This window comes from Argopecten irradians, chromosome 8, assembly GCF_041381155.1.
Source record: "Argopecten irradians isolate NY chromosome 8, Ai_NY, whole genome shotgun sequence".
Lineage (NCBI taxonomy): Eukaryota > Metazoa > Mollusca > Bivalvia > Pectinida > Pectinidae > Argopecten > Argopecten irradians.
Window position 1 is genome coordinate 24,709,556 of NC_091141.1, and position 21,006 is coordinate 24,730,561.

General features: G+C 39.1%; 1 protein-coding gene and 1 pseudogene across 3 annotated transcripts in view; both read right to left on the reverse strand.

Moving 5' to 3' along the window:
- Positions 1-10,062: 10,062 nt before the first annotated feature.
- The window catches only part of LOC138329952 (uncharacterized), a 70,497-nt gene continuing 59,553 nt past the window's right edge, over positions 10,063-21,006 (reverse strand). For 2 of the 3 annotated variants that reach the window (XM_069277257.1, XM_069277254.1), the window contains one exon: positions 16,082-18,578. Coding sequence is in view for 2 of the 3 variants with exons in the window: in XM_069277254.1 (XP_069133355.1) it covers positions 18,477-18,578 (102 nt within the window). In the remaining variant the exon portion in view is untranslated. Of the gene's footprint in view, positions 10,502-16,081; positions 18,579-21,006 lie in introns of those variants that run through there. The other variant, XM_069277249.1, reaches the window with a different exon arrangement.
- LOC138329954 (uncharacterized) lies at positions 10,516-15,779 on the reverse strand (annotated as a pseudogene).

A 21,006-nucleotide genomic window follows, 5' to 3' on the forward strand; every position in this document is an offset into this window, starting at 1 on the left:
AAACCCTAATTAGAGGATATCTTCAAAATCCATCAAAATTTAAACACTTGTACATAGCTTGGCTTCACAAACAAAGTTAACGATCAAACAGCAGATAACACTTTTCAAATTCAAATCATAAATGATTTTTTCCAGAAAGATTTAAAAAACAAGAAAACGACGAATACCTAGAAAAGCTATGATGTGATCTTGTATTTCCTGTGACGTTATCCGAAGTAATGCTGCGCCTTCCGATGCACACGTGTCCATGAAGCCGTAAACATTTAAGGTCTCTCGATAATGTAGTTTGTAGCAAATATTCAAATGTCTGTTCTCTATGTATCCGTTAAGGTAAGGACATTTACTTGTACCTAAATCAAAGCAAAAATAGTGGCAATTACTTAAGTACAAGTCTGTCAAGGTAAAAAATATAATCACATAATTACATATTACTATGTAGTTCCAGATATATGTGACAAAGAAGAAATTCCAACAATGTGGACAAAAAAAATCAAATTTTCAACGCGATCTGCCACTTTATCAACACACACAGCAGCATGCTTCAGTGATAGCACTATAAAAAGGACAACAGTTCCACTATACAAGAAGACACAACAAACATAAATATACCGCAGTCTCCCAAAACACGCACCTCGCACAACATACACGCAACACACCGCATACATGGGAGGCCGTCCTTACATGACCATAGCTGTTAATAGGACGTTAATTAATCAAACAAACATATTACAATACACTTTCAACCTATTTTGACATATTTATCATTTCATTTTACACGGTCTGGTGAACAAGCATTCCGAGATTATTGCTGAAGCAATAGTATGCATGTCCCCTGCCGACTCCCACACACTGATCTTAGGCTATTTTTATGTCATGGTGACCAATTGTGATAGTCTTTTGTATGTCTTCGTGCGTCGTCCGTAAGACTAACATTGGAAAGATCTCGGACAGCTTCAAAAATTAGCTTGATTCGACAGTAATTTCAGACTTATTGCCCTTTGCACAATTAATTATTTATGAACTTTGCGAACATGATAATTTGAGTAAACATGCACCAAGCTTAATGAAACTTTGTATGTAGACTAAAATTTGAAAGATCTTGGACGAGTTCCAAAATCGGCATGATTCAGCTGTAACTTAAATTACGGAGTTATTGCCTTTTATAATAACAATTATTGAACCTTGTGACCTCGATAACGTGAGTGAGTATGCACCAAGCTTAATGAATTTGTTTGTTTGATTAATTAACGTCCTATTAACAGCTATGGTCATGTAAGGACGGTCTCCCATGTATGTGGTGTGTTGCGTGTACGAGTATGTTGTGCGAGGTGCATGTTTTGAGAGACTGTGGTATATTCATGTTGTGTCTTCTTGTATAGTGGAACTGTTGCCCTTATTATAGTGCTATATCACTGCAGCATGTCGTCGAAGACACCAAGCAACACACCCCACCCGGTCACGTTATACTGACAACGGGCGAAACAGTCGTCCCACTCCCTGTATGCTGAGCGCCAAGCTGGAGCAAAAACTACCACTTTTATAGACTTTGGTGTGTCTCGGCCAGGGGACAGAACCCGGAGCCTTCCTCACAGGGGCGAACGCTCAACTCAAGGCCAAAAGTGAGGCGGTGCCAAGGGAGGCATTAGGAAAGATAAAGTCCTAAATGTAGTCGCCTTTTACGATCATTCAATAGGGGTAGTAGGTACAATTCTAACGCCCTACCTACCCGGCTCATGAAGCTTTTTATGTAAACCTTGTGTATGTTGTGCGAGGTGCGTGTTTTGGGAGACTGCGGTATATTCATGTTGTTTCTTCTTGTATAGTGGTACTATTGCCCTTTTTATAGTGCTATGTCACGGAAGGCACTAAGCAACACGCCTCACCCAGCCACATTATACTGACAACGAGGAAACCAGTCGTCCCACTCCTTTTATGATGAGCGCTTAGCAAGGGCAGAATCTACCCCTTTTATAGGCTATAGTGTGTCTCGGCCAGGGAAAAGAGTCTAACGCCTTCCTCATAGGGGCGAGCGTTCAACAGAAGGCTAAAATGAGGTGGTGTGAAGGGAGACGCTCGGAAAAACAAAGTTTTTTAAGGAAGAAGGGAAAAGATAATATGGTAAATTTAGTCGGCTTTTATGACCGCATACATTGGAGGCCGTCCTTACATGACCCTGGCTGTTAATAAGACGTAATCAATTTATTATATTGTTCCGTCTCCCTGGACTTAATTAATGTTAATTCCCTACAGGATTATGGATATAATGAACTTTACCCTGGCTGTTAATAAGACGTTATCGAATTAATATATTGTTCCATCTCCCTGGACCTAATGAATGTAATTTCCCTACACTACATGATTATGGATATAATGAAATTTAGACGTTTTCGTTTTTTCTTTGATGTATATTTATACAAGTAGCTGCTGATTACGTGTCTAGTTATGTTCCACAGGATAACGTAACAATTCAACAGTAGTAGGTGATATTTCTTGACTTTGTCTCACTATACCCCAAGTTATAAATAAAGAACATCCTTCTGGCAATGTTTCCTTTCTTTTGGGTAAATGTGTCGAATTGGGGGTATTTTTTTGGTCAATTTTCCTTTTAAAACAAGGGACCCACTGGGCCCGAACCGCTCACCTGCTTATCTGGTTATCCTAATGCATACTTAAGACATAAGATAGTTAAATAAGAACTTCTTTGTATTACCTAGATAATATCAGGTGAAATCCAAGATGGCCGCCATCTTGAAAACACATTTTGAACTTCTTCTAAAGTTCTACCGGTGCGATTTGGCTGAAACTTGCATGAAATGATCCTGACATGGTCCCGACAAAGTGTTGTTATTTTTTGGGTCGATCCGAAATCCAAGATGGCCGCCACATTGAAAACACATTTTTAACTTCTTCTCAAGTTCTACCGGTGCGATTTGGCTGAAACTTGCATGAAATGATCCTGACATGGTCCCGACAAAGTGTTGTTATTTTTCGGGTCGACCCGAAATCCAAGATGGCCGCTACAGCCGCCATCTTGAAAACACAATTTGAACTTCTTCTCAAGTTCTACCGGTGCGATTTAGCTGAAACGTGCATGAAATGATCCTGATATGGTCCCGACAAAGTGTTGGTATTTTTCGGGTCGATCCGAAATCCAAGATGGCCGCTACAGCCGCCATCTTGGAAACCCATTTTAAACTTCTTCTCAAGTTCTACCAGTGGGAATTGGCTGAAACTTGCATGAAATGATCCTGAGATGGTCCCGACAAAGTATTGTTACATCTTTGGTTGATCCCAAATCGAAGATGGCTACCATGACACTATATCTAATTAATTTCCTTTATGTTAAGGCCCTTGGGCCTCTTGTTTGAAATAAAATTTGTTGAAAGAAATTGAAAATGATCCTGACATGGTCCTGACAAAGTGACACCATATATAATTAATTTTACTATTGCCAAGGTAGTCAGATGACCGTTAAGGCCCTGTGGGCCTCTTGTTATGACTAAAATCACTTTATTGTTAAATGATTATCTGAATTATTAATCAGGAATTGGTCTAGTGTTGATATTTAGTTCACCTGCCTGAAGGACAAATGCGCTTATTCTGTAGTACTGTACCAACTTTTCCATTTTAAAAAAAGTTTAATGGCTATGTATCTGGATTGGACTGGGTCGATCATTGGTGACAAGGTAGCTCAGTCAGTAGAGCACTCGGCTAGTGTTCCGAGGGTCCCGGGTTTGAATCCCGGTCTGGCCGCTACATTTTCTCCTCTCCTGTTACAGAATTGGCGCCCAACTAAATAACCCACGGTGGTGGTGTTTGGAAGGGTCTCGTATGTCTTCGAGGGCGAAGACTTCGAGAAAAGAGGGAGGAGTGTAGCGGGATTGGACTGGGTAGATCATCGGTGACCAGGTAGCTCAGTCAGTAGAGCACTCGGCTAGTGTTCCGAGGGTCCCGGGTTTGAATCCCGGTCTGGCCGCTACATTTTCTCCTCTCCTGTTACAGCTACAAGGTTTGTTCAAATTGAACGACCTAGACTTTCATTCAAGGTCAAAGGAGCCAAATAAGCTAAATTCTGACTTCTTAAAAATCAATTTCTCAATAACCAGCAGGTATAATTATAACTCTCTTCCTGCAGTGGCATTGTAATCATAAGGCGACTAAATTTAGTATCTTATATTGCGATCTCCCTAACTTACTTTTTCCCTCTTAACGTTTCCACCGCCTCAGTTTTTGCCTTCTGTTGGCGCTCGCCCCTGTGAGGTAGGCTATGGTCAAAAAGTCTTCGTAATTTTTATTTTTCGCTATATATTCTATGTAATTTTACATTTTCCCTTTGATTTTTCCTGATCTCGTGTATTTCCGGATTTGAACCAAATTTGCCATACTTGTAGAAAACTATCTACAATTTCAGCTCATAATATTAACACAATTTTCCTTTATGTACTTTTTGGGAAAACTGGTTTTCATATTATCATGCAAAACTTTTTCGTTGCCATTTTGGTAAGTACATTGAAGGAAATAACGTCATAAAGTTTAAGTGGTGCACAAAAATTATGATATTTTGAAAACGAAACATCGGAAAATTATGCAAATATTATGAGCTGAAAGTGTAGATAATTTCTACAAGTACGCCAGATTTGGTTTAAATCCACCAATAGATGAGATCAGGTTTTTTTTTTAATTGTAAAAATACATAGAATATAAAGGGAAAAATTAAAAATTACGAAGACTTTTGGCGCGTTACTGTAGCTCTATAAAAGGGCAAGAGGTCCACTATACATGAAGACCTAACACGTACATACAGCAGTCTCTCAACACACACACTACACAAAGCATAGACAGGAGGCCGTCCTCGCATGTTTCTGGCTGTTAATAGGACTTTAATTAATCAAACAAACAAAATTACATGAACTTCTGTAAACGTTAACATTAGTTTCTACGGAAAGCATTCGGTTCAAAAATAGTATAAAGTGTACATTTATAAAAAAAATCAGATAAAAGATATCAAAACGAATACGTTAAAAGAAAAAAAGATACTGTTGAATAATAAATTCTTACCAGTTTAGACATTATAAAATACCCATCCTGGATCAGGTAAAAGACTGCTACTGTCTACGAAGCTTTTAAAGAAAAGATGACACTGTCCTGCACGGTTGAAAATGGACATACACTGGGTGTTCCCTGCACAGAGCAACAAGCAGGCGCTAACGGAGACATTTCCAGTAACCAAATCATCAGGAGCAGTCTGCGGGGAGACATTGGCGTCACCATTTGTCGCAAATCCGGTTAAGAACACGTCACCAACGACAAAAACCACTTTCAATAAAATCTGGAGTATTTCTTTAATGTACAGCATGATGGCGGATGCAGTTTTTGTTCGTGTTAAGCTAATTTACAAATTCCCGGAGTATATAAGTGATGCGACGTTCGCAATATGCAAGTCTCTAATGCAATTTCTCATGGAAAATAAGTATTACGCTTGTCGCATCCAATTCCAGACACTCCCTTGGCTACCCATGCATTACAAAAGATGATTACTTTATTTGTAAAGAAGGTCAATAATGTATTGTTATAATTATGTTATACACAGAATAGCTATTAAACCATTATCCTGAAACCACCATGCGTTCCATTTCGCTGTACCTTACTTTTGGCCTTTTGTTGAGCGCTCGCCCCTGTGAGGTAGACTCTGCGTTCTGTCCCCTAGCAGAGACATATTCCATTGTGTCAAACAAACATTTATGCAAAAAGTTTTTCCTACAACACTTTATGACTTCAATAAACTTGCAGCAAGAATAAACCTAACCACTGTCAGTTCCTTATACCAATTTAAGCTAGTTGAAATGAAATTTTGAGCGATTACCCAATTGGTTATTCTAGAAGCAATGTGTATATAAATGCTGGTGTTCTAAATATGAACATTATTCTCTGTCAAATTCGAAACTGCTCAAGTAATCTTAATCATCATCTTTTCAAGGGCCGTTTATCTGAATCGCCTTTATGTTCTTGTGGCAATACTCAAGAATCATCACAACATTAATTCATTGAATGTCCTAATTACACCGAGAGTCGCATCGTGTTAAAAACAAAACTACATGATTCACACCACAACCATTATGTATGGCTGTAACGAGTGTAATGACAAAGTCAAAATGTATATTTTTCATGCCACTGTTGAATACATCAGAGCTACAAATCGGTTTTAATTTATTTTTGTATATTAGTTTGTAGATGTAAAATGGCAATCCCAAAGCCGAAACCCACTCTACCCCACCTTTCGGTCGTGAACTACTTTTATAAATTGTTTTCATGCTTCAGTGATATAGCACTATAAAAAGGGCAACAGTTCCACTTTACAAGAAGACACAACATAAATATACCGCAGTCTCCCAAAAACGCACCTCGCACAACATACACGCAACACACCGCATGCATGGGAGGCCGTCCTTACATGACCATAGCTGTTAATAGGACGTTAATTAATCAAACAAACAAGCAACACACCCCACCCGGTCACATTATACAGACAGAGGTCGAACCAGTCGTCCCCCTCCCTGTATGCTGAGCGCTAAGCAGGAGCAGAAACTACCACTTTTATAGACTTTGGTGTGTCTCGGTCAGGGGACAGAACCCAGAGCCTTCCTCACAGGGGCGAACGCTCAACTCAAGGCCAAAAGTGAGGGGGTGCCAAGGGAGGCATTAGGAAAGATAAACTCAGTTAGGAAGAAGAGAAAAGATAAGATCCTAAATTTAGTCGCCTTTTACGATCATGCAATAGGGGCAGCAGGTACAATTCTAACGCCCTACCTGCAGGGCCATCTTTCAGATAGTGTTGCTTGGTGTCTTCGGCGGCATGCATTAGTGATATAGCATTATAAAAAGGGCAACAGTTCCACTACACAAACCACGCACTTTACACACACTGCATGCATGGGAGGCCGTCCTTACATGACCCTGATTGTGTTTAGGACATTAACATAATCAAACAAACAAACAATCAAAGTTTAATTATATATAATGCGGTGTATAGTATACTGCGTCTATTCTAATGTCAGTTGTATTCATTGTTAATCTTCTGCAAAAAACATATACATTAAATTGAATTATTTGGCATATAAATCACAAATAGTTAATACATTGAATCTTGTTAATATGTTTGACTCCTGAAACTCATGGGTGGATGAATTGTGATCGCTGCTTGCGAATGGACTTTTTGGTCTGTATCCCATGAGTGGAAGGAGTAATGTTCACACACACAATTTTCAACTAAAAACAAATAAAGTTATGCATTGTCTAATTTACAAACTTTGATTAATTTATCTAAATCGTCATATACAAGTTGTTCAGATACTTTAAAATTATATTTTAAAGAGTATATTGTGTAAAATACATGTATATGATATTGAATGCACTGTGTTATCTGGGAGAGAACGTGTATAGGCTTAGCCTTTTGTTCAATCTCTTTTCACATTTTTTATAAAATAAAGTTTGTTGAAATTGAGACACAATAAAGTCTATAAGTGGTAGTTTCTGCTCTTGCTTAACGCTCAGCATTTCTTGACTGGGAGGACTGGTTGGCCCATTATTAGTATAATGTGACCGGATGGGGTGTGTTGCTTGGTGTCTTCGGCGGCATATTTCAGTGATATAGCAAGGGCAACAGTTCCACCATACAAGACACAACACAAACATACCGCAGTCTCCCCAAACATGCACCTCGCACTTCACACACGCTACACAATGCATACATTAGAGACAGTCCTTACATGACCGTGGCTGTTTATAGGGCGTTAGTAAATCAAACAAACCACCATAAAAGAATGCACAACACTAAATTAACGCAGCCTCCCAAAACACGCACCTTTCACATCATGCACACTACACTGCATACATGCTAGGCTATCCTTACATGACCATAGCTGTTAAAAGCGCGGTAGTAAATCAAACAAACAAAGCGACAGCCAGTAATGTGGATTAGATAGGGTATGTAGATTTCCACCCATATGTATCCAGGGGTGCTAACGACATCCACCAAAGGCTGAATGGATATTCTAAAATTGTTTCGTTGTTTTACGAGCATCAACTTCACATAGTTGGTACTATTGATCATTTGATTAGGTACCCCAAATACAGTTGTACGTTCTGTATCCCTCAGAGTTGTAAACAAAAGGATTCCTTACTCGCATTTCACCGTACTGTGATCTGTCTTGTAGTTCTCCGTTATAATGGGTGGCACAGAACCAAACACCTTTAGGTACCAGTCACATCGAGTACTTGGGAGTTTTGTGCGTTTGTGGTATCAGACTTCCGCTCTGTAATATAAATTCCTCTTTTTCCCTGTTACGTGGTAGAAATACGCAGGTGTATCCATGGCATGATCAGCACTGGGTCATTTTGGTAGATCAGCACTGGGTCATTTTTTGTTTGTTTGTTTTGAGTTTTACGGCCCATCGACAACTATGGTCATTTAGGGCCAAACTACAAGTCAGGCATTAATATCAGGATAAAAGATCAGGGTAAGAAAAGGCAAGTAAGGATTAAAACACAGATTGTAAACGTTTATTTGATAATAAAAGGGTTTGCATGGGATAAAATAGTTTTGGCTAAAACACATGAGAAAACTCATGCACAATGTTGATGAAACGATGAAATGTTGAGTTGATATGATGAGAAAACGTTCATATTTTATCTAAAATACCGATTTCTTTGAGATATTTAAAAATACGATTATGTCTCACGACATTGAACAAAGTGTACATGTCGGAGACATCGTAGTACTTATCTCGTATATGCTTAAAATCAATACAGTGCACTAAAATATGCTCCACTGTGAGAGGAGAATCACATGGGTCATTTTGGCAACATGGTTTTCTAGGCATGATGCAACGGAGGATGCTGTGGGAGGCCGTACTTACATGACCTTAGCTGTTATAAGAATGTTTATTTAATTAAACAAACAATCAAACGTTTGAAAATCCGTGGCAACACGCATTTTGTGACTAACTACCCAACCAGTAGTACTTGTGTATTCGGAACAGATGATATTGTAATTCAATATTTAATAATTTAGTCGACTAAATTTAGGATCTTGTCTTTAATCTTCTTCCTAACTGACTTTATCTTTCATATTGCGTCCCTTGGCACCTCCTTACTTTTGTTCTTGAGTTGAGAGTTCAACCCTGTGAGGAATGTTCTGTGTTCTGTCCCTTGGCCGAGATACACCAAAGTCTATAAGAACGGTTGTTTTTCTGCTCCTGCTTAGCGTTAAGCAAACGGAGTGGGACGAATGCATACCGCAGTGTCCCAGAACACGCACTTCACACTTCACACACACTACATTCATGGGAGGCCGTCATGAACTCCAAGTTTACATACATTAATTAAGCACAATTGTCACCGTGATGGACGCTACAGTCATATACCCATTTATTCGGAATTTCTCTGCAACATATTTTTACAAAATTTGCATAAATGCTTCTGTTATAACACATTTGAAACATAGCATTTTGCAATTCATCAACCATTGAGTGGAAACAGTATCTATAATTTTTAAAACATTTTAGGAAAACTTCATAAAGTATAATTGTGAACATTTCAGGTTTACAAGTCATTTTAATTTCAGTACAAGTCTCAAAAGTCTAAAATATGTTTTGAAGTTTCATTCTCTGTATTTTAGCTTCTGTGAGATACCTACCTTTCTTTTTGATTCCCTGTACCTCAGCCGACATCTCTGTTTTCCACATATATTTTTACTCTACTCCAGATTTTATCAGAAGGCGAATTGAAATGCATTCCTGTAAATCATCATGACTATTTTACAATAATTCAACATTCTTTTATTTTTTAAATTATACACTTTTCCAAGCCAAAGTAAGTTAAATGTATGTTATCAGTTACCTGAAGCTGTTATGTACCTGAGGCTGCACATTGAAAGATGGGCCTTACCAAATTTATAGTGGAACCTTGAGTATCCAGTGCCGGGAGTGACATTTACACACAGACTCTATTGGTTCCCATAAAGAAATGACAAACACAAAATGTATTATATTCAATTTTTAATAAGTGTTTAAGGGAGAATATATTCCGTTACATATCTTCACTGGGAAAGAACAGAACGAAATTGATAGACGACTTGCATACTATAGTGTATATCATTTTAAACAGAAACTTGCACTTTACTAGTACTTATTATATATTATATTCAATTCCAATGAAATGAAAACCACAAGTTCTTCAAGAGTAATATTAGATCATTATTATTTCCACAAGCTTCCAATTTAGAAAAAATGAAATTTGGAGCCTGTGTACATATTTTTTGTATTTCTTATTTCAATTAGAAAAAAAACAACTGATAATATAACCTTGAGCCAACCATTCTCAGCTCAGGTGTGGGCATCATGTGGGACACATCCTCTGGTCGAATGGTGTGGCGGATGTTTCCTGGTATCCACAGGCTACCCCTACCCTTTACGAAAAATGTCACCCAGGGCAAGTCCCCAATCTGATAGAAAATATAACTTTTAGTTTCATAATATTTTTAATTAAAACATGATGTTGTATTTTTAAAACTAAAATTTTAGAAAGTATTTAGATTAATCACATAATGACTTCAAATGTGCTTACAAGTCTCTGGGTTGAGGAAATATTAAAAAAACAGTTTTAAAACTTTTTGCCTTGAGTTGAGCGTTCGCCCCTGTGAGGAAGGCTCTGGGTTCTGTCCCCTGGCCGAGACAAACCAAAGTCTATAAAAGTGGTAGTTTCTGCTCCTGCTTAGCGCTCAGCATACAGGGAGTGGGACGACTGGTTCGCCCGTTGTCAGGATAATGTGACCGGGTGGGGTGTGTAGCTTGGTGTCTTCGGCGGCATGCTTCAGTGATATAGCACTATAAAAAGGTCAACAGTTCCACTATACAAGAAGACACAACACGAACATACCGCAGTCTCCCAGTGCACTTACCTCGCACAACATACACGCAACACACCGCATACATGGGAGGCCGTCCTTACATGACCATAGCTGTTAATAGGACGTTAATAAATCAAACAAACAAACAAACATCATCGACTATAATTAGCTAAAACGTATCGTGTAAAACAGTATATGTCGGCACATAGTGAATGTAAAACCATAGTGAGGAAGGCTCTGGGTTCTGTCCCCCGGCCGAGACACACCAAAGTCTGTTAAAGTGGTAGTTTCTGCTCTTGCTTAGCGCTCAGCATACAGGGAGTGGGACGACTGGTTCGCCCGTTGTCAGTATAATGTGACCGGGTGGGGTGTGTTGCTTGGTGTCTTCGGCGGCATGCTTCAGTGATATAGCACTCTAAAAAGGGCAACAGTTCCACTATACATGAAGACACAACATGAATATACCGCAGTCTCCCAAAACACGCACCGCGCACAACATACACGCAACACACCTTATACATGGGAGGCCGTCCTTACATGACCATAGCTGTTAATAGGACGTTAATTAATCAAACAAACAAACAAACAAACCAATTTAGACCGCTGCCATATGCATGCTACCAGACACTGCATAACGGGTAAATAACCAAGAATTTGGAATGTTCGTAAACACACAAGCTGTAACACCCAGAGTCCTCTATGCCTTTTAACGTATCTCTCACGGTAACTACAAAACCCTCAATCGAAAACTAATGAAACGAAGTGCATTTATGTTCTCCTTTGTTCTTCATCCGAACATAAATAATTTCATATCTATAGTGTGGAAAAACAACAAAGACACATAAATAGTTTCATCGACTATAATTAGCTAAGACGTTTCGTGTACAACAGTATATGTCGATTTAACAAAGGAGAAAATATGGTATATTAATTAAAGTCCCAAATTAATTGACACTGATAATTTCCTAGCAATATCGTCCAAAATATAACCGTCTTTAGTCTTCTCGGATCTCCATCTACCGTGAGCTTTAAACAGTCTGTCAGGTACCCCACTTTTAGCAGCCTGAGTCGCCCCGCCACTACGGAAACTGTAATCCGAACAATGTCCTGCTCAGGCCTATTTTAACCACGGCGTCTAGGAAAATTCTCTTACTCTGGTATAAGACAGTGGTTTATTGGAATTACAGAGCTTGTATGATTCAGATGACTTAAAACAAGACAGCGCTCTGAACGAGTAAAATCTGAGTCTGGTGTTAATCCTACGACATTAACATACCGCTCTAAACATTTAACGCGGCAAGTTCTCTTCCCTGTTCTAGCAATAAAAGTTGTGTCCCCGAGCCTGTATACATCGGTCTTACTATTGGGTATTTTAATCTCAACATGACTTTGTTTGAAAACCAGATCCGACATTTTGATATTCACAAGTTTGTTTGTTTGATTAATTAACGTCCTATTAACAGCTATGGTCATGTAAGGACGGCCTCCCATGTATGCGGTGTGTTGCGTGTATGTTGTGGGAGGTGCGTGTTTTGGGAGACTGCGGTATATTCATGTTGTGTCTTCTTGTATAGTGGAACTGTTGCCCTTTTTATAGTGCTATATCACTGAAGCATGCCGCCGAAGACACCAAGCAACACACCCCACCCGGTCACATTATACTGACAACGAGTTCGCTAAATCTAAAAAAAAGCCAGCATATCCGAGCAAGCAGATAGTACAAATCCGTAAATCAGACAATTTGTTCGAAATACCGAATCTATCAAAAATCTGTTCAATATGGAGGGCGGTAAGAGGTGATTTCTAACTACAGGCTTGGCTAGCAAAAGCTTAGCTCCCTCCAAAGCTATAACAATGATTTTAGCGTTGCACGGATTACCTAAAGCATAAAAATCGTGCTGTCATTTAATACTATAAAAATGAGACTGTAACACGGAAACAGACACCGATTGTTGCATTAAGTAAGATATGTACACTGCTACTGTACTGACATTTGCCGGGAGATAACTTAAACCAGCCGAATTGCACCAAAATTTAAATTTGGACAAATAAGAGTATCGTGTCCTCGCTGTAGATTTAGCCTGGCTTGCCACCATTAAAGACTGGACTTTATCCGCAGCTCCCGATAATAAGGGATGGGCACTCATGTTCTGAATTTCAGGCCAAAACGACTCCGCCTTGAATTAAAAAACTAGCCTCAATGCGAAAAAATAAAAATTATTTATATACATCTTTGTACAGACAGGATATGCGTATGAATACTGAGCCAACACCGGCACAGAAAAAACCGTTATCCGTACACTTGTCATGGGTCAACATCGTTACCATCAATACTGACCACTCAGGCGTATGCATAAAACAAGAAAAATTATGATCAACACCGATCACTTGAATAAGTCGGACCAACACCGGTCTCGTACAAAAAAATATAGAAGTCGCCTTACAATTAATAGACCATCACCAGTCCATAAACTTCAGCCATTTCTATCCATTAATATAAAATACGACCAACATCGGTCCTTGTTATGCGTGTAACGCAGATGACAAAGTCACTAATTTAGCAAAGTAGACTTGAATATTCATTATATCTTTTTACAATTAACCCTAAGCACCAACACATTAGCGTTGAAAGGTGTTTGTGCAGATACACTGTTTATATGCGCACCCCCTCTAAAGAAATTGCGAGGTCTCTTAAATTCAACATACTCCACTACGAAACCCCTAAACTGCACGTCGCTCTGTGATATCAACAAGGGACCAAAACACTGCTGAACTCCAATGGGGCACGACCAGAGTGCCTTGACCTTTGCACGACACAAAATGATTCATAGCTTTGCCTATCAGATGAACAGGTGGCACCGCCCAGCACGTGTCCACTGACCAATCAAACGCGAAGACATTCACACCAGCAGATCCCGGGAATTCGTACTTTGAGAAGAATTTTGACACGTGTTTGTTGTTATTGTCCGCAAATATATCACACATGTGTGGACCCCACCTGTTGTCGAACAGTCGAAAAATACTGTCCAATCATAAAATCAAAGATTTTGCTAAATTGATCTGCGAGAGAATTACACGCTCTAGGGATCCACTAAAGATAAATGAAGAAATTAAAACTTTGCGCAAGATCACAAATACGATAAGCTTTATCATGCAGGTCAGAATGCAAACTGTCGACCTCCAACACACGTGTGACACTCTGATTGTCAGTATGGATTAAAACAATCTTACAGCTTAGATGCTGACAAAAATTAAGCAATGTATTCTCGATTGCCTTGAGTTCTCTATGAGCAGAACTAGTTCCGACGTCAGGCCACATGGTATGAACTAAACTACCCAGGAATTCCACACAGTAACCAGCGCACGCATAAGTACTAGCGTCTGTAAAAATGTGTAGATCATGATCACAACTGTCCTCAGATAAACGACGGGGTGGCAAATGTGTTACGTTACTCGCCCAAAACTTAAGCTCAGCTAAGACTTTGTCGTCAAGTAAACAGTGAGCGTCCCACGATTTCCTACCGGAGATAGATGCGTGTAAACACCTGGTTCTAAACCTACAGATATTACCCAAACTCTTGGAAATAGATATAACTTTGCCTGTAAATTGAGCCAGTTTCCAAGCCGTAACTGAATGCATGTTTTCCATCAAACCATTAGCTAGATATTGTATTTGCGAACTTTTCTCAGTCCTTATATCCAATACGCCCTTGTCTAGATTCCACACAAAACCTAACCATTCTACATCCTGCTGAGGTAATCAAATACTTTTTTCATAACTGGGCAAAAAACCTGCTCCGAGAAGATCGGATTGAATGGACCGAGACATAGCTAAGGTGGACTGAAAACTGTTATTGACAAAAAAACATCGTCTCAGTAAACTACCATTCAGTAAAAATGTGGGGAGCCGAAGATAGGCCGAACGGCAAGCATGTAAAGACGTAAAACTTAGTAAAAATCTTCTACTTCCCATGAAAACCCCCAAAAAATTGTGTGGTCTGGGTGTATATCGACATGATGACACCCGGACTTTAGGTTGAACTTAAACATGTAATTACCATGATCGACATATGTCAAAGCTTCTTTCACACCATCCATTTTATTTTTTTTTCTTGTCTACATAAGAGTTCACCAATCTTAAATTTAAAATCAAACACGCTCTTTCCCTTTAGAATTAACAGAAACTGATAAGGGACTTACTACGAATGGAATCTCAGAGCACTCTAAAACACCAGAATCTATAAGTTGCGAAATAGCCTTTTGAACAAAAACTGCATGTTTTACGCGGATTGATTGTTTGATTAAAAAGAGGACTCAGGTTCCTCTAAGGAAGGTATTAGATAACCAAATTCAATGACATTACATATATAATCACTGGCCTTGATATCTTTTCTCCAAAACTGCGAATGTGACCTCAATTTACCCCTGATAGAAGTCTGTGAAGTAAAGTTATTCAATTGGAAACCACCGTACCGTCATCGGAAATGATGCTTACCGAACTAATCTGTTCCTCACTACTGCTTCGGGACTGGGGCAGGCTGCGTGAATGAAGGGACCGACTTGGTCTGTCTTGGATAGTTGCTGGCCCAATGTCCGGAACCGTTACAGTAGAAGCAGACAGAGCTGGCCTTGCCGGACGTAGGCTGTCCTGTGTAGTACGGATGAGGCCAGAGGTGACCTCCGGGGTACGTTCCTGCTTGAAACGGTGGGTATGAATATCCGCCTCCCAGCTGTTGATAGGACTGATGATGGCCTCGAAAAAGGTTCCCAGCGTCGAAATCTTGGCGGGAAAATCTGGAGCTCCTTGTGACCTATGACCTGAGTCACGAGCATAAGGTTTCCCTGGAGAGGAACTCTTGAATTTTCGTTTTCTGATAGCCCTGGCTTATTTATTTGAGTCATCAGCACATTCACAAGTAGGATCATCCTCATACTCAGCCACAGTATCCCAACCATGCCGGTCGGCAATTTTCACTATCTTGTTTCTCTCGTTGACGGCAGAACAACAACCCTCTAAAATGGCCAGCGCTTGAGAAAGTTTGCGTTCTTTCACCATAAAAATGGCTTTTTGAATTTCAGAAAGTCTCGAGGAATTAAAATCGTACTGCCGCTTGTTACCGCTAAACTTAAAGTCGAATGTCGCCTTATTCGACTGTACTATAGCCTCGCGTGTGTCAAATCTGTTTTCAATGTCCTCCAGTATATAGGACCTGTGACTGTTGAGAGCAGACTCTAAACGTGACGAGAACAGGGACAGAGCATCGACTGTCTTAAGATTGACCGAGGAGTCCTCGCTGACAATTTAGGTAGGCATTTGAGGAGTATTATCATGGCAGGAATTCACATCGCTCATATTAATGGACATACAGTGTAGAGCAAATACGTAATACGAAGTCGTCGATGAACCTATGCATGTATCGCCCGTGCGTATCTCTCACGGTAACTACAAAACCCTCAATCGAAAACTAACGAAACAAAATGCATTTTGTATTGGATCATCATATTATGAAATGAAAAGAACTAGGTATTAAATGAATTACAAAATACATTACACATATGTATACAGAGATACAAAACAATTCAAAAGTTCAAAGACCTTTATACTCCAGGTACTTCAGTGCTAATGCATTTTCTTCCTCCATCCCATATTCAGAGAGATAACTATAAATAAAGGCAATAAATCCGCTATTACCAGGAGATACCGAGGATATACCGCAGCCTCCAAATACTAGACATCCTCACATTTCAACAAGGGAAACCTTCATTAAATGACCCTGGGTGTTAATGTTGCCTTGTTGTGCTCTTTGGTCGAAATGACTACATACAAAATTATTATATATACAAGAATAATGAAAGATCTTGCATCCTGACCCCCAAAACGTAACCATTATTAAGTCACAAAAGTTGACTTTGTTACGTCAACTGATCATTGTCACATTGGCTATCCCATATTGTTGATTTAAATCGTCGTCGATAAAGGTTTTCCATACCTTACAAATGTTAAGACAGAGACCTCAAAATGAGTTTGTAATATAAATATAATTATAAAAATATCTTCATGTTGCACCTATGGTCTATTTAGATGCCAGAGCATTACAGACAATTACTCATAATGCAAGCTAGCGCATTATGATTTATTTGTTTGTTTGATTAATTAACGTCCTTTTTGTTTGTTTGATTAATTAACGTCCTATTAACAGCTATAGTCATGTAAGTACGGTCTCCCATGTATGCGGTGTGTTGCGTGTATGTTGTGCAAGGTGCGTGGTTTGGGAGACTGCGGTAAATTTATTTTGTGTCTTCTTGTATAGTGGAACTATTGCCCTTTTTATAGCTACCAAGCTACACACCCCACCCGGTCACATTATACTGACAACGGGCGAATCAGTCGTCCCACTCCCCGTTTGCTGAGCGCTAAGCAGGAGCAGAAACTACCCCTTTTATAGACTTTGGTGTGTCTCGGCCAGGGGATAGAACCCAGAGCCTTCCTCACAGGGGCGAATGCTCAACGCAAGGCCAAAAGTGAGGCGGTGCCACGGAAGGCATTAGGAAAGATAAAGTCAGTTAGGAAGAAAAGAAAAGATAAGATCCTAAGTTTAGTCGCCTTTTGCGATCATGCAATAGGGGCAGCAGGTACAATTCTAACGCCTTACAAAGATCTATGACATGTGTTTAGACCATAGGTTCCACAGAAAATCAGTTTTTGCTTAAATATAATACCAAGACTATCTAAGTCCAATTATACGGTATTGGGTTAGCTTTAAACTAATTATTAGGTAAAAAATTTCAGTTATGAAAGAATTCAATACATCAAAAATAAAAGAAAAATATTCAGATTGATCCAAATGTGTTAATGTTGTGAAAGAACTATGCAATTATAAACATCATATCTACATGATATTTTTATATAGTTCTTAGATATAATTTAATGCAATTTGCTCTCTATACATAATTTTCTACTACGTTGTCTTAATTTGCCTTGATGTTTTGCTGGAAAATTGGAAGCTAATGCAAGGTTCAGTCAATGCCCAATATATCATGATAAATAACTATAATTCAGCTAATGAAGTTGTCCCTTACAATCATCTGTTATAACAATAATTGTTCCACTAAATGACGTCTTCGATAATAAACAATTCACGATTCCACATTTACAATACACAAAAACATGTAAAATTACATATGTCATTACAGAGAGAAAAGGGTGACAAGTAATTTATTGAAATCCATACGGTTTGATGACTAAAGCTGTGAAAATAATTCAAATGGACAGACAAGCATATATGATATGCCTTACAAACATTAGATACAACACAGAATGTATGCACTGTATAAGTTCTTTTTTATGCTTTATGTATGTATTGATGAAAATATATCTGCAGAAATGACTTCTTCAGCATGGAAATAAGTCATATAAAACCTAAACTAATGGAAACAATCGTTATAATTTTAAAATTCACTGTTTCTATTCCAGTGCCAATCAAAACCGTTCTTGAAATGCTCAACCATTTGTCAGTAAGGACCTCTCATGACGTTTAAGGCAGAATGATTATTAACGGTCCAGGTCATTTTAGAAGATTGCGATGATAAAAACGACGAAAATGACGATGAAGATAAGGATACAGGAAACGCAGCACGATGTGGCCGTGGTTGAGCTCTTGTTGTTTTCATCCTGTCAACATAGTAATTAGGAACATGTTGTAAAAAAGGCAATTGTATGGCATTTTCGAGTGATGTAACAACCATGTACATGTACGTTATGTTATATAACTAATAATTAAACAAGACAACATGCAAGTACAATGCGAGAAAAAATCATAATAAAAAAGCACAACTGATTTTTTTTGCGACATGAGCTTATCTGTTCTCTTAAATTATGAATTTGTGCTATGTATTATAAATGTGTTGTAAAATGCGCACAAATAAAGTGTTGCTTTATTATTTAAAAAAAAATAAGGTTTATGATATATTGCCAACATCGATACCATCTACTTTGTACATTTACGCTCTTAATTTTATTTAATCTAAATTTAAGAGCGTAAATGTACAAAGTATAAAGTAGTTTATTTAATCTGAGCCCTGCAGGTAGGGCGTTAGAATTGTACCTGTTGCCCCTATTGCATGATCGTAAAAGGCGACTAAATTTAGGATCTTATCTTTTCTTTTCTTCTTAACTGACTTTATCTTTGCTAATGCCTTCCTTGGCACCGCCTCACTTTTGGCCTTGCGTTGAGCGTTCGCCCTTGTGAGGAAGGCTCTGGGTTCTGTCCCCTGGCCGAGACACACCAAAGTCTATAAAAGTGGTAGTTTCTGCTCCTGCTTAGCGCTCAGCAAACGGGGAGTGGGACGACTGGTTCGCCCGTTGTCAGTATAATGTGACCGGGTGGGGTGTGTTGCTTGGTGTCTTCGGCGGCATGCTTCGGTGATATAGCACTATAAAAAGGGCAATAGTTCCACTATACAAGAAGACATAACATGAATTTACCGCAGTCTCCCAAAATACAACATACACGCAACACACCGCATACATGGGAGGCCGTCCTTACATGACCATAGCTGTTAATAGGACGTTAATTAATCAAACAAACAAACATGGGAGGCCGTCCTTACATGACCATTGCTGTTAATAGGACGTTAATTAATCAATCAAACAAAAACAAATTATTTAATCTATATTGTTTTATGCCTTTATGGTATTTTCCCTTATGTAAACGGCCGTTATTAGATAATGGGTTTTTAGGTCACCTGGAATGAAGTCTCAAGTGACCTATTCTAATCGCATTTTGTCCGTCATCGTGCGTCGTCCGTCGTATGACGATAAACAATTTACCTTTCGATTTCTTCGCCAAAACTACTGAACCAAATTTGTTGAAATTTTGCAGAAACCTTCCATAGCCAATAGGGATATGGTGTTGAAATACTATCTTAGACTTAAATTTCTAACCAAGTTTGACTCATTTCCTATGAAAATTGACACCCCTCACCAAGGGAAACGGCAGATCCAGGGTCATTTAATTCACAATTTACAATTTTTGTTGGCCCTGCAGGTAGGGCGTTAGAATTGTACCTGCTGCCCCTATTGCATGATCGTAAAAGGCGACTAAATTTAGGATCTTATCTTTTCTCTTCTTCCTAACTGACTTTATCTTTCCTAATGCCTCCCTTGGCACCGCCTCACTTTTGGCCTTGAGTTGAGCGTTCGCCCCTGTGAGGAAGGCTCTGGGTTCTGTCCCCTGGTCGAGACTCACCAAAGTCTATAAAAGTGGTAGTTTCTGCTCCTGCTTAGCGGTCAGCATACAGGGAGTGGGACGACTGGTTCGCCCGTTGTCAGTATAATGTGACCGGGTGGGGTGTGTTGCTTGGTGTCTTCGGCGGCATGCTTCAGTGATATAGCACTATAAAAAGGGCAACAGTTCCACTATACAAGAAGACACAACACTAACATACCGCAGTCTCCCAAAAAAAGCACCTCGCACAACATACACGCAACACACCGCATACATGGGTTGCCGTCCTTAAATGACCATAGCTGTTAATAGGACGTTAATAAATCAAACAAACAAACAAACAAATCACAATTTTTGTTAAGGACCTTAAGACCTTTCTATCTATGACCATTTCCAGAATTTCAGAAGATTTTTTTTATAAGTATTAGCCTATTTGACCCCGTCCCTAAGGCCCTTGGGGTCAGTCATGAAAAAAATGGCAATCTCATACTGATAATTCTGACATTTGACTCATTTCCTATTACAAATGCCTAAAAATGTGCTTTCCCTATATAAACTACAGTAAACTTAATCCCTTCCCCAAGGGCAAACGAGATCCCAGGGTACTATAATTCACATTTTCGGAAAGGACCTTAAGGCCATCCTATCCATGAAGAGTATTTGATTCTACCACATCTGTAAGTGGTGAAGAAATATTTGAAATTTTAGTCAATTTTTTGGCCGCTTCCATAGCTCCCTGGGGATGGGGACCATTTCATACACAATTTTGATTGGCCTTAAGCCTTAGAAGTTTTGTGCAAAATTTCATTGAAATTGCTTCTGCAGCCGCCCTGCAGGTATGGCATTAGATTGTACCTGCTGCCCCTATTGCAT